The sequence below is a fragment of the Epinephelus lanceolatus genome, chromosome 20, assembly GCF_041903045.1.
Source record: "Epinephelus lanceolatus isolate andai-2023 chromosome 20, ASM4190304v1, whole genome shotgun sequence".
Lineage (NCBI taxonomy): Eukaryota > Metazoa > Chordata > Actinopteri > Perciformes > Serranidae > Epinephelus > Epinephelus lanceolatus.
The window spans coordinates 20,926,346-20,940,438 of record NC_135753.1 but is presented as its reverse complement, the minus strand read 5'-3'; the positions used below and the strand labels follow the sequence as shown (position 1 = coordinate 20,940,438).

The window sequence follows — 14,093 nt, the reverse complement described above, 5'->3', positions numbered from 1 at the left end:
GTGTTAGCACCTTGCACTTGACCTTTAGTTTTGTGTGTTTGTGTGTGCATGCAACTTTTGTGTTGGACTGAATGGGTTTTCCCCTTAATTTCCCCGGCTTGTTAGGGAAGTGATCTTACTTCCTGACAAGCGGTTCTGATCATACACAGAGCCCCTCTTGTATGTTTGGCTGTAGCTCCTCCTGGCATTGTTCACGTGTTTTTTATGGTTACCGACAAAAATTGTTCTTTTTAGTTTGTAATTGTTCTTCCTTGAAAAACCGTCTCCTCTGCTGTCCCTTCATGTTCGTTAAAATGATCCAAATCCTGTTGACATTAGTCTTCTTTATTTTTACTTTACGCAGGACATGAAAAAAGCAAACAATATGTAGTGTCAGTGTATTTCCTCTTTTGGTTATATTCTGTTAATCTTCAATGAACGTATTTTTATCCTCCTCCAGGACACCTGTCAGTAAACTGTCAATAACAAAGTGTTTCCTTGTTTGTCTAATCAGAACTCACACAAGGAAGTTAAACATGCTTAGAGCTCTCTCCTGTATAGAGCTCTGTCTCACCTGGAGAAGCCTGGAAGCTCTGTGAGAATCATATTCTATGACTTCTCCAGCGCTTTCAACACCATACAGCCAGCACTTCTGAGGGACAAACTGGAGCACATAGGGGTGGCTAATCACCTCACATCCTGGATCCTGGACTTCCTCACGGACCGGCCACAGTATGTCAGTACGGGGGCCCCGCAGGGGACAGTGCTGGCACCGTTCCTCTTCACCCTCTACAAGTTCTCCGACAACTCTGCCATAGTCGGCCTCATCACAGATGGGGACGACAGGGAGTACAGAGAACTGAACCAGGTGTTTATGGAATGTTGCCTGAGGAACCACCTCCAGATCAACGCAGGGAAAACCAAACAGCTGGTGGTGGATTTCCTCAGGCGCAGACTCCTCCCCCCAACACCGGTGAACATCCAGGGAAAGGACATTGAGATGGTGACATCTTATAAGTACCTGGGTGTTCATCTTAACAATAAACTGGACTGGACTAATCACATAACAGCACTGTACAGGAAAGGCCAAAGCAGACTCTACCTGCTGAGGCAGCTCAGGTCTTTTGGAGTGCAGGAGGCGCTCCTGAAGACCTTCTTTGACACTGTGGTGGCATCAGCCATCTTTTATGGAGTGGTCTGCTAGGGCAGCAGCGTCTTGGTTGCAGGTAGGAAGAGACTGGACAAGCTGATCAAGAAGGAGCTCTGTCGTGGGATGCTCTCTGGATTCTGTGCAGGTGGTGGGAGAAAGGAGGATGACAGCCAAGCTGTCATCTCTGAGGACTAATGACTCCCATCCTCTGCAGGAGGAGATAAAAGCTCTGGAGAGCTCCTTCAGCGATAGACTGATTCACCCAAAGTGTGTGAAGGAACGCTATCGCAGGTCCTTCCTGCCTGCTGCTGTCAGGCTACATAACCAGCACTGCTCACAGTAAACTGCACCATGGACACTTTAGGGACACTATGGACACTTTATGGACACCACAGCTGTCTGCTGTTTTGCACATACAATCACCTACACTAGATGTGCTCCCTTTATCCACTGCTCATTTTCATTCACTGCTGCTCATTATGATTATTATTATTATTATTATTGTTATTATTATTATTATTATTATTATTATTATTGTTATTTATTGTCGTTTCTTTTTTCTATTTTTGTACTTATTTTGCATGCCTAGTTTTTTAAGTTTTAAGTTTTTAAGTTTAATTTTTGAAATCTTTAATCTGACTCTTTCCCCTTAGCTGCTGTAATACTGGAATTTCTCAATTATGGGATCAATAAAGGTGTATTTTATCTTATCTCTTATCTTAACATGTATATATCTGTGCAAATGCTTGTGTGAACTAATCTGATTTATTCTTCTTTGTTGCTGCTTTATTCAGGAATGTTTGCAGACTGAACTTAATGTAAGTGTATTTCCCTGTAGGTTACTTTCTGTACGCTCCACACTCATTTAGTAATCTCAGAAGTATGTATAAAAAAACATTTTCCTCCTCCAGGACACCTGTCAAGTAACTGACTGCAAGAAAATGTTTCCTGGTTTATAAACTTACAACATGAGATGGTAAAAAAGTCTATTAATGTTTATGCAGACTACGGGGATTTAATTAACCTTTTGAATTTATTTGTAACCATTTCTTCCAGCCAAGCCAACATCTATTTTAGAAATCAGACTTCACAAAAGAAAAGCAAATGCTGCACATAAGAACCACAAGAAAGACTGTACATGTGTAGATCTTTTTAATGCTTTAATCTTCATTATTTCTTTATAAGGCAGTGCATTCAACCTGCTGCTTTCCATCAGCAAATATCTGTGTAAAATAATTTCATGAAGAAGCAGAGCATTTTAACATGAGACTGCAGCCTGTAAGTGTTTAACTGTTGAAACAGGTTGTGTGATCAGTAGGGGAAAACTGTGAGCGGGGAGTCTTTGGTTTGGTGTTGCTCTACACCGCGCAGCACAGTTTTTCCTCCGTTACATGGAAGTTCTTGGATGACACTCAAATGAATATAGTCTGCTCCTCCAACATGAACCTGCAGACAAAGAGAGGAAAATTGTGCGTCTAAACAAACACATTCATCTGGATCTTGTGTTGCTGTACAGTGACGATCTTCTACCAACTGGTGTTTACTGTCCTGTCATGACTTTAACATGACATTAGGTTCAACTGGATGTCACAGTTAATTCAACATGAAAATCACACAAAAACACACATCTGATGATATCACAGTTTTTATTTTTAAATATCACAACATTATTTACCTTGATGATCAAGTTTTCTCCAGCCACAATCTGCATCCTGTATTTAACTGCTTTGTATACCCTGTAGTTCTTGCCTGTCTGTTTCTCCACTTGGCCCTTCACCTGTGTGTAAATGGAATAAAACATGATGTAAATCCAGACTGAAATGCAGACCAGAGAGTTGTGTGTGGAGGTTGTGAAGAATAAAGGTGGACTGAAGCTCACCTGATCACAAATCTTCTGAGTTTCCTCAGTGGCATCCTTTGTCTCACTCCAGGCTCCGTCCATTGTTACAAGGTCTGTTGAAGTTAACAGAGGAGTCAACTGTCTGCTTCTACGTGTCTCAAGCGTTTATTTTTATTTGATACTTGAAGTTGTGGGTGGAGCTACAGTACAGGTGTAGGCACAGCCCTCACATGATTGTGATGAGGAAACCCAGTGTATTACTTTGTGCCATTTAAATGCATCACATTTAGAATTTTTATCAGCATAAGGATAAAAAAACAGCAAGCAAAAAGGTTCATTCTCAGTAAAAACTATTACAAAAAGCCGCCTCCAGCTGCTGAAACTCTTTCTGATCGGGGCCTTTGTCTTCTTGGCATGGATGGGTTACTGAACGGGCCTACCAGGGCCTGGGAAGAGCATCAAAATGACAACAAAGAGACCACAAAGAGATGCGAAGGAACTGCAAAGAGACACAAAACGACTACAAAGCGACACAGACTGACCAAAAACGACAACATGACACCCAAAAAACACACAAAATTACTTCAAAGATACACAAATCCACAAAAAGATATATAATGCCCACAAGGAGATGCAAAACCACCACAAAGTCTGAATGTTTGTCCCCCATGAAAGTGACCCAGCTCTTTGTTTTTGCTCTGTTCATAAAAGTTTGCAGGCAAAACTTAGCGTCAGTGTATTTCCTCGTTTGGTTACATTCTGTAGCGCTCCACACTCATTTTGTCATCTCAGAAGTATGTATGAATTTTTTTTCATATCAAAGGCACCTGTTAAAGGAGCTACATGTAAGAAATCTAAAGCAAATAGTCGTAAAATCATCCTAATATGTCACAGAAACTAAGGAATAATGTTCATATAACATACTGATCTCACCGACAATAATAGTACAGCCAGAATATTTGCATTTAAAACACATTTTTACGGTCCGCAAATCATGTTTCTGTTGCACCACCCATCGCCGTCTACCAGTCATGCAGTCAGTAGAGTCTCAGCATCAGTTACAGTTACGACTGAGCTACAGCAGCACGGCAAGCAGCATTAGCAGTGTCCCAGCATTAGCAGCCGGCTCCTCATGAGCTGTATCCTGGCAGCAGCGTTAGCAGCAGAGAAGCCGGACTTGCTCGAACGGTCTGCTGGAAAGCCGAAGATCAAGGACGCGGCGACGCAGCCCTGCCACGGCAGCCGCCTGTGGGCAAACAAATCAGTCTCCAGCGTGCCGCTGTCCAGCAACCTCGAATCTGTAGGGGAGGGGGGGCGGACATGACTCACGGCAGTATTTTGAATTTGAGTGCAGTAACCGTTTTGGCCACATTCTTACATATAGCACCTTTAAGTAACTTGTGATAAGAAAATGTTTCCTGGTTTATGTAATCGCAACAACAAGAGGATGTTTTTTTTGTCACTTGATTTTAGTTTAGTTAGAGTTATTTCCTGAACTTACCAGACTGATCTGACTGTTCTGCTTTTTTGCCTTTACCCACTTAGTCATTATATCCACATTACTGATGATTATTTATCATTAAAAAAATCTCTGTGTAATTATTTTGTGATGGCACCAAGAGACAACTCTAAAATATTGTTGTAATATTGATATCGAGGTATTTGATCATAAATATTGTGATATTTGATTTTCCCTGTATCTCGTATGTCTGTGTTAAGTCTTGTGTGACGGGATTTCTTAACGATATTTGTAACCATTTCATTTCATGGTGTCGTCCAGATGCAAAATTCAAAGGTTAATATTGTTTTGATGCCAAATGATGCAGCATTAAGGCAGGACTCCATCCTGCTCAAGTGTGGTGACCTGCTGAACTAACACATCCACAGTGGGGCTGATACTGAGTAGCATTCATCTCACACATTAACATTTCATTCAAATTAACAATAACAATATCTGTCTCAACAAAGTCATTTCCTCATAGTCTCCACTTTCATCTGGACCAAATGATGTTGCATGTAATCAGAAACTCCACATGTAATGAGTTTCACAAATCTGTTCATTTGAACATCAAAAAATAAAAGCAACACCTGCAAGAAATCTCATTTTCTGTTGCTTTATTTAAAATATTGACTCTCTAAAATTAAGCACTCCACTTCCTCCCTCTCAACAATGAATATCCTCACCTGTTAACACACACAGAACTTCATATAACTGCATTATCAAGGAATATTACATATAATGTGTAATAACTCTGAGATACGTTTCCTAAAGGATATGCTAGGGTCCTATTTGTAGACTTCAGCGCAGCCTTTAATTCTAGGAAGCTACATATTCTTTTGAAAAGGCTGTCTCATCTTAATGTTGATAAGGGCCTGATTCTTTGGATCAGAGATTTTCTGTCTTGCCATCCAGTGTTCTATCACCTTTGCTCTTTTCCCTTTTTACAAATGAATTTGCACTTAATGATTGTAATTTTAAATTGATTAAATATGCAGATGACATGGCCTTAGTTGGCCTGTTACAGAAAACCAACCCCTCTGGTGAGGCCTCGTATCTTGCCCACGCTAAGGCCCTTGAAGCATGGTGTCAAAATAGCCACCTAGAAATCAATGTGCCCAAAACAAAGGAGCTGGTTATTTGTACAAAGCAAGACCTGAGAGCACAACCAGTTTCACTTGATGGCCAACTTGTTGAAACTCTGGAAACCTTTAAATATCTTGGTACAGTTCCTGACTGCCAGATGAACATCTCTGAAAACACAGATTATATCTTTAAAGAGCTTAATGCCAGAAAAGATTGCAGAGAGGGAGAAGGTGCAGAAACACTCAACTTCCTCCCTCTCAACACTAAATATCCTCACCTGTTAACACACACAGAACTTCATATAACTGCATTATCAATGAATATTATTTATAGTGTGTAATAACTCTGAGATAAAGGAGCTGAGTTTTTTATATCAGACTGCAGCAACTCAGTTAAGAGAGCTTGGTTATGTCAGAAAAGTTTGCAGAGAGGACTCAGTGTGAGTGTATTTCCTTGTTGGGTCAGATTCTGTACGCTCCACTCTCATTTAGTAATCTCAGAAGTATGTGTGGAATACATTTTTGATGTCAAGTAACTGACAGTAAGAAAGTTTCCTGGTTTGTGTGATCAGATCTCACAACGACAAGGTTAAAAATCTTTATGTCTATGTTAAGGTTTGTATGAACTAAAGGGATTTAGGCTATTTACCCTCTGAATGTATTTGTAACCATTTCTTCCATTCAAGACAACATCTATTTTAGAAATCAGACTTTAGAATAAAACAGCAAATGCTGCACATAAGAACCACAAGAAATAATTCATTCATTCATTCATTCATCTTCTAACCGCTTCATCCTCTTGAGGGTCGCGGGGGGGCTGGAGCCTATCCCAGCTGACATCGGGCGAGAGGCGGGGTACACCCTGGACAGGTCGCCAGACTATCACAGGGCTGACACATAGAGACAAACAACCATTCACACTCACATTCACACCTATGGACAATTTAGAGTTATCAATTAACCTAGTCCCCAATCTGCATGTCTTTGGACTGTGGGAGGAAGCCGGAGTGCCCGGAGAGAACCCACGCTGACACGGGGAGAACATGCAAACTCCGCACAGAAGGGCTCCCCCGCCCTGAATCGAACCGGCAACCCTCTTGCTGTGAGGCAAGAGTGCTAACCAACCACACCACCGTGCCGCCCACAAGAAATAATTATCATTTCTTAATGCTTTAATCTTTTATTATTTCTTTAGAACGAAATGCATTTAACCTGCTGTTTCCCAACATCAAATATCTTTATCTGTAAGTATTAATACATTTAAAATCAGTGTCAGGTCATTTCAGAACAAAGAAGCAGAGCATTTCAACATGAGACTGCAGCCTGTAAGTGTTTAACTGTTGAAACAGGTTGTGTGATCAGTTGGTGAAAGGTACGAGGGGGTAGTCTTTGGTTCTGTGCTGCTCTACACCGCGCAGCACAATCCGATGTCCGTCACAAGAATATACGCGATGGACATTCAGATGATGGTAGTCCTCTCCAACATCAACCTGCAGGAAAAGAGAGGAAAATTGTGCATCTAAACAAATATATTCATCTGGATCTTGTGTTGCTGAACAGTGAAGATCTTCTACATTCACAGATGTGTTTAACTGGTGTTTACTGTCCTGCCATGACTTTAACATGACATTAGGTTCAACTGGATGTCACAATGAATTCAACTTGTAGACTTGAATTAATTTTTTGTCAAATATCACAATATTTTTTACCTTGAGGAGGAAGTTCTCTCCAGCCACAACCTGACTCCTGTATTTAATTGCTGTGAATACCACATAGTTCTCGCCAGTGAAAGCCTCCACTTGGTCCTTTGCCTGTGTGTGAATGGAATAAAACATGATGTAAATCCAGACTGAAATACAGACCAGAGAGTTGTGTGTGGAGGTTGTGAAGAATAAAGCTAGACTGAAACTCACCTGATCACAAATCCACTGAATTTCCTCAGTGGTGTCCATTGTGTCACTCCATCCTCCGGGCTTGTTGGCCATTGTCACAAGGTCTGTTGAAGTTAACAGAGGAGTCAAATGTCTGCTGTACGAATCAGAAGAGGTGTATTTTCAGTTGGTTATCAGCGTATTTATACTGTGTAACTGCCTCTGGATACAGACTGCAAAGTGGCCTTAATGGCCGATGTTCTGGGTGGAGCTACAGTATACAGTATGTGTGGTCAGTGTTGCTCACCCTTCTTGAATTACTGCCTAATTTCAGTTGTCTGTAGCACTTCCCAAAATTGGAGGTTTCAAATTAAACACTACTGACTGTCTCGTGCAGCTGGCAGAAGTTGTCAGCAAAAAAAAGAAGCTCTGCAGTATTATACACACTGGGCGGCAGCAGTTTGTAACGCTGCTGGCAACTACATGGCTTTTTCTTGACTAAACTTACGGAAAGAAACCTAAAAATGAAGTGTTTTGCCGACCGTAATTTGGGACTGTATGCAGGTAATGAGCAGACACTGTACAAAAAGTGTGTTTAAAAAGGACGTGCAACAAACGTAAACTGGCACACCATTCCTGAACATCCAAAACTGATGCACGGATGGGTACCTGTAGTATGTCATATTTATACACTTAGGTCCACTGTCAAAGCGATGGTATTTGATGAGTTGAGATGAGAATGTGTTGAATATAGATATTATAATGCAGGCAGACGCTGATTAGCTTAGCTTAGCCCAGCATAAACACTGGAAACAGTGAGAAACAGCCAGCCTGGTTCTGTCCTTGAGTTAAATCCACCTACACAGTGAAGTCTGTTCGTAAGGTTGCCAGGCAACTAGTAAGGCATCAGGCAGGTGTCAATATTCTCATTTAACTTTTGCAATTTTATGTTCTGTTGACTCTGCCTCTGCTTTGTCTTTCTTGGAGTCTCTGTTGGATTTTGGCCAGACTTCCTGTCCTGTACCTTGTTTCAAGTAAAGTCTGGTATGTTTTGGTTCTGTTGTCACACATTAAGATAATGATCCCATAGATTTATACAGTGAAAACACAAAACTTCCTTTGAATGAGGTTGAAATCAATCTTACCTCTGTGAACATTTGTGTCCACATAGTTCTGATTAGTCACCAATATTGCATGTTTCAATGGTGCAGTGTCTACTTCAGTCTGTTTACTATAAAACCTAATGAATTTCCATGTCAAAGATGCCCTGTTTAATTTGTCATCTTACCCAGGAAGCAAATACACAATGAGGCTCTGCACTCAGTTGTGTTCACAAACCTGTACCACCACAACAATGGCTGACTCTTCACTGAATCCCTCAACTGAGCTTCACCCAAAATGGTTCTGATGTTGCAACTGTACTGACCAAAACTCTCTCCCTAACTGTTGAGTAATTCTAACGAGCGATGTGGAGGAGGATTTCTTGCCTAATCTACATATTTCTGTAGTAATGACGCAAAAAAAGGGGGAGTGAACACAACTTTACACAATATACATACTGAGTGAGGAAGTTGAGTGACCTGCAAGTGCCCCCTGACCTTCTTGTACTTCTGGGATTAAACAAGCTCTCAGACCCAAAATGCAATATTCATTATTTTTTGCTCTGTTTTGGTCTTCACCTACTCTTAATAACAATCCGGTTTGTTATCTGCTAAATGCTCCACTATGTTCATCAGCTACTCACTAACTTGTCTATCAGCTGTTTGGTGCTGACCCGATAGTGAAAAATGGTGTAATCAGAGCTATTTGTGCAATTTTTGGGAAGTGTTGCAAGTAATTCACAAAGAACAACATTGACCACACCTGTACTGTAGCTCCACCCAGATGGGCCAGCTGCTGCTTGCATGTGGGTTATTAAAAATAAATAAATAAAAATCACATACAAATGAGATAAATGCAACTTTTTAATCTTGCAGTGAAATAGTATCTAACTTCCACCCAGCTGTTGTCTTTGCTCCTTTGACAATTGTTTGTTCACTGTCTTTCAATGAAAACACATAAGTTTCACCTGCGTTGTTCCTACTTGAATGAGACCGTTTCTTGCCAGCCAGCCGCCATTTTCTTTTTTCAATCACGTTTCATTACATCACCCACCAACGGGAGCGTTTATAGGTCTGGTGCGGCGCAGTGTTCTCTAGTAGTTGTAGGTTTTCTCCCTCTTGAGCAAAAGAGTTCTTGTTCTCTGTTTTCTCTGGTTCTGTAGCACCAATTTCAAAAGTTTCTTTTTTATATGTTTTGCTTGTTTTTCCTTTTGGAAACTTTAATAAGAATATTTTGGAAAAAAGGTCATCTTCCCCCCCCAAACTGAGAGCCAAACAGGGTGCACAAATGTACCTAAAAAAAACAATATAAAGATTCTACCAAAACATTTCTCTCTTTATAAATATGTTTGTCTTCACTTTATTAGCATCTGTCTATGCATATGTAATGTTCAGCTGTTGCTTTTCAGTTTACTAAAGGTTTTGTGCTGAAACTACATAATTTCAAACGGATATTCACTCTGAAAATGTAAAATTTAAAATCTATTATTTACTCCATTTTATTCTCTCATTTAATCTGACTCACTGGCATCTATACTGATGCTTACACTGGTGCAGTAAATCTCCGAAGTGTTACCTTTAACTTTAGACAAGATTTTTCCATATAAGTCTTTAGTTGCAGAGAAATACTCTTAATTTTGGGCATATGGTTTTCAAGTGGAGGCCTGAGCCAGAGGCCCAGTGAGCAAAGGTTTAAGACTTTTACTCAAGTAATATTTTAATAGGTGACTTTAACTTTTACTAAAGTCATTTTCTGGTGAGATACTGAGGTCTGATACTTCATCCACGACTGACGACAGGAATCAGCTTGTGGCAAAGGAAAACTTCTTCATCAAGGTAAATTATGTTTACATACATGTACACACACACACACACACACACACACACACACACACACACACATCAGCCACTTTATTAGGTACACCTTGCTAGTACCAGGTTGGACCCCTTTTGCCTTCAGAACTGCCTCAGGTCTTGGTGACATAAATTCTACAAGGTGCTGAAAACATTCCTCAGAGATTTTGGTCCATATTGACATGATGACATCATGATGACATCACATGATAAGAATCTGCCGTTCCATCACATCCCAAAGGTGCTCTATTGGATTGAGATCTGGTGACTGTGGAGGCCACTGGAGTACAGTGAACTCACTGTCATGTTCAAGAAACCAGTTTGAGATGATTTGAGCTTTGTGACATGGTGCGTTATCCTGCTGGAAGAAGCCATCAGAAGATGGGTACACTGTGGTCATAAAGGGATGGACATGCTCAGCAACAATACTCATCAATACGCTCTGTGGTGTTTAAATGATGCTCAGTTGGTACTAAGGGGCCCAAAGTGTGCCAAGAAAATATCCCCCACACCATTACACCACCACCAGCCTGAACCGTTGATACAAGGCAGGATGGATCCATGCTTTCATGTTGTTTACACCAAATTCTGACCCTACCATCTGAATGTGGCAGCAGAAATCCAAACTCATCAGACCAGGCAATGTTTTTCCAATCTTCTATTGTCCAGTTTTGGTGAGCCTGTGTGAACTGTAGCCTCAGTTTCCTGTTGTCAGCTGACAGGAGTGGCACCTGCTGCTGTAGCCCATCTGCTTCAAGGTTGGACATGTTGTTGGTTCAGAGATGGTCTTCTGCAGACCTTGGTTGTAACCAGTGGTTATTTGAGTTACTGTTGCCTTTCTATCATCTTGAACCAGTCTGGCCATTCTCCTCTGACCTCTGGCATCAACAAGGCATTTTTACCCAGAGAACTGCCCCTCACTGGATATTTTCTCTTTTTGGGACCATCATCTGTAAACCCTAGAGATGTATTTATATTTCACATGTGCATTTTTTTCCTCTTTTTTTCTGCAGGCTCATGTTGGAAGAGAGGACTTGGTGTCGAGCAGCACAAAACCAAAGACGACCCCCTCGTACTTTTCACAAACTGATCACACAACCTGTTTCAACAGTAAAACACTCACAGGCTGCAGTCTCATGTTAAAATGCTCTGCTTCTTTATTCTGAAATGACCTGACATTGATTTTAAATGTATTAACACACAGAGATAAAGATATTAGATGTTGGGGAACAGAAAGTTAAATGCACTGCCTTCTAATGAATTAATAAAGATTAAAGCAATAAATAAACTTCTTGTGGTTCTTATGCAGCATTTGCTTTTCTTTGTGAAGTCTGATTTCTAAAATGGATATTGGCTTAAAAATGTTAACGCTGCCTGGATCATGTTCACAGGCAACAAATCTTTCAGGTCACCAAACGCTCTTGTCTAAGGTGTAGGCACCATTAAGGTTGGGAAAGATCTGATCACACAAACCAGGAAACATTTTCCTCAAAAGACAAATGATTTCAATCACAGACAACACAGCACATGAAAATGTTCTGTTAACTTTGACAAAAAAGAAATGCAAGCAAGTCCAGTCGCCGATATAGCACTTATGATTACCATGACCTGGATGACTGAGAATCTGACTGATCTGAGGTGGAGTGAGGTGGTGTAGGAAAGGAGAGCGTCATGAAATATACATATAGACAAGGTTGCATTAGGGTGTATAGGTTTTATTTACGAGCAACATCATGAGAACCATGAATGAAGTAGGCTGCTTCATATCATAAGAGATGAAATGGTACCGAAAGTTTCTGGGACTGCGAGACAGTAACATGTCAGTGGTGTGGGATGTAAACGATACTCTGTAATCTGAAGACAAAATCTAGAAACATTGAGAACACTATCCAAAAAATCAGACTGAAGACTGAAATTACCTGCAGGTATCACTGAGCTGTTAGCCTGTGTGACATTAGTGTAGAGTATTTCTTCCTGTTTTGTCGGATGATGATGATGAAACTACTCTGAATATGTCTCATAAAACACTTTAAAGTAACACCAGACTGTTTCTGCTGCTGAGGTAAAGGGTGGACAAGTAGTTAATGACTGATGAGGTCTGTGTGACCCAAATGTTGCATGTATTATAACTGGAGCCAATTAACTGTGTGTGGATGCTCTGGAGCAGGTTAGCCGTTCAGCATAAGTTACCACGGTGATTTTTCCTGGTAAAAAGAGAACCAGCCTCATAAAGACCAGAGTTAACCCTTAAGTTAATTCCTTAACTGCACATCCTGCATCACAAAGCAGGTTTAGTGTAAACTCTGATTTAGTTAACCCTGAGATGAGGGAAACTCTGTTTTCCGTTTCAGAAAGAGAGGTAAACTCTGAGTCAGTTACTATGGTAACTAACAGTGACTGACTTTGTGAACCTAGCCTACTCAGAGTCAAGTTTCCTGCACAAACCCTGAGTTTCTCTCTGTCCTCTCCTTCTTACAGAAGATGACAGCTAAGGTAACAAATGCATGGACTAATTCATCTCATATCATGACTACTTTCAGTGGATCATAACATATCGTGTCTATGGAATAAACCTGCAGATGCTCTGATTCAAAATAAGACAGCATTTTTCGATGTTTGTCATTTTTGGAGCTATGACAAAGGCCAAAATGTGACCTGCAAGAAACAGGACGGCTTGTTGTTTTTAGCCAAGATGATTTCTGGAAAACTTGCAGCAACTACCGGCCGGTTAAGAGAAGTGATCGGAGTCTGCTGCAGTCCCTCGTTATTTCACTCTTGCTGTCATTTCCTGCTTTATCAGTTCATGTTAGCTGGATGTCACAGCAAAGAGCATGGATACCAAGAGGCGAAGCTCAATAGAACGCCCCATAGCAACAGACTCGCCCATGGTTTCGTCCTGCTGCCGCCATTTTGGACTGTCAGCAGACCGCAGCAGACCCGCTTGCACACAAAAACACACACACAAACTGAAGTATATCGCTATTAATTATGCTTACAATGCTACTCACCTTGTGATAGCTTGGTCATAGCTGCTTTTTCACGTTTTTGTAAAGCAAAATATAAACTTTAAAAAAAACAAAATGAGGAAAAACGGCCGAGGTGGCATCTCTACATATTACATCCACTTATGAGAAGATTAACTTAATTACTCCTTCAAAATCACCCCATAAGCCAATCTACTGAAAAAAAAAACAAAATTAATATTTTAACTAGAAACACATTAATGACGAAGTCACATAGTCAGGAATAAAGATTTATTTACAGTTTGTACAGTAAGGGGACAGGCTATTTTAATATGATGTATTTTAATGCTAAAGCAGTAATCAGTTCTGATATAAATGGTCCAAGAGGCCATATATATATATATATATATATATATATATATATATATATATATATATATATAGATAGATAGATAGATAGATTTATATATTTATTTATATTTATATTTATATATATGTGTTACCTTCCCTCCAAAACTGCCATATTAAATATTAAAACACTTTAAAACTTACACCTCAGGAGTTCTTACCTGTCGGGATCCTTCGGGAAACGGTGGAAGGCCAGGTGCGGGGTGTTCCACTGATAGTTGTTGCAGTTAATTGCACTACACTGTTTTCTTTTACTTTTTTTCTCCTCTCTCCTTCACATCTTGCATGTCGTCTGGCCGCAACAGTCCAAGCTCAACAGTCCAAAATGGCGGCAGCGCCCCTAGT

The 14,093-nt window shown here is 40.4% G+C and overlaps 1 protein-coding gene across 1 annotated transcript; it reads right to left on the bottom strand.

Moving 5' to 3' along the window:
- Nucleotides 1-2,270: 2,270 nt before the first annotated feature.
- LOC117250487 (uncharacterized) lies at nt 2,271-7,668 on the bottom strand. The gene is made up of 6 exons (XM_078162603.1): nt 7,466-7,668; nt 7,262-7,363; nt 6,914-7,042; nt 3,009-3,131; nt 2,805-2,906; nt 2,271-2,575 (listed from the first exon to the last, which is right to left on the bottom strand). Exons 1-6 carry the CDS (start codon nt 7,535-7,537, stop codon nt 2,441-2,443), a joined length of 663 nt encoding a protein of 220 aa, XP_078018729.1. The 5' UTR covers nt 7,538-7,668; the 3' UTR covers nt 2,271-2,440.
- Nucleotides 7,669-14,093: the final 6,425 nt, after the last annotated feature.

Bases quoted from the DNA above. Each gene is read 5' to 3' on its own strand.
- LOC117250487 (XM_078162603.1), bottom strand. From the start codon at position 7,537: ATGGCCAACAAGCCCGGAGGATGGAGTGACACAATGGACACCACTGAG. The intron at 7,364-7,465 runs GTGAGTTTCAGT...ATTCACACACAG, and splicing joins TTCAGTGGATTTGTGATCAG to GCAAAGGACCAAGTGGAGGC. The intron at 7,043-7,261 runs GTAAAAAATATT...CTTTTCCTGCAG, and splicing joins GAGAGAACTTCCTCCTCAAG to GTTGATGTTGGAGAGGACTA.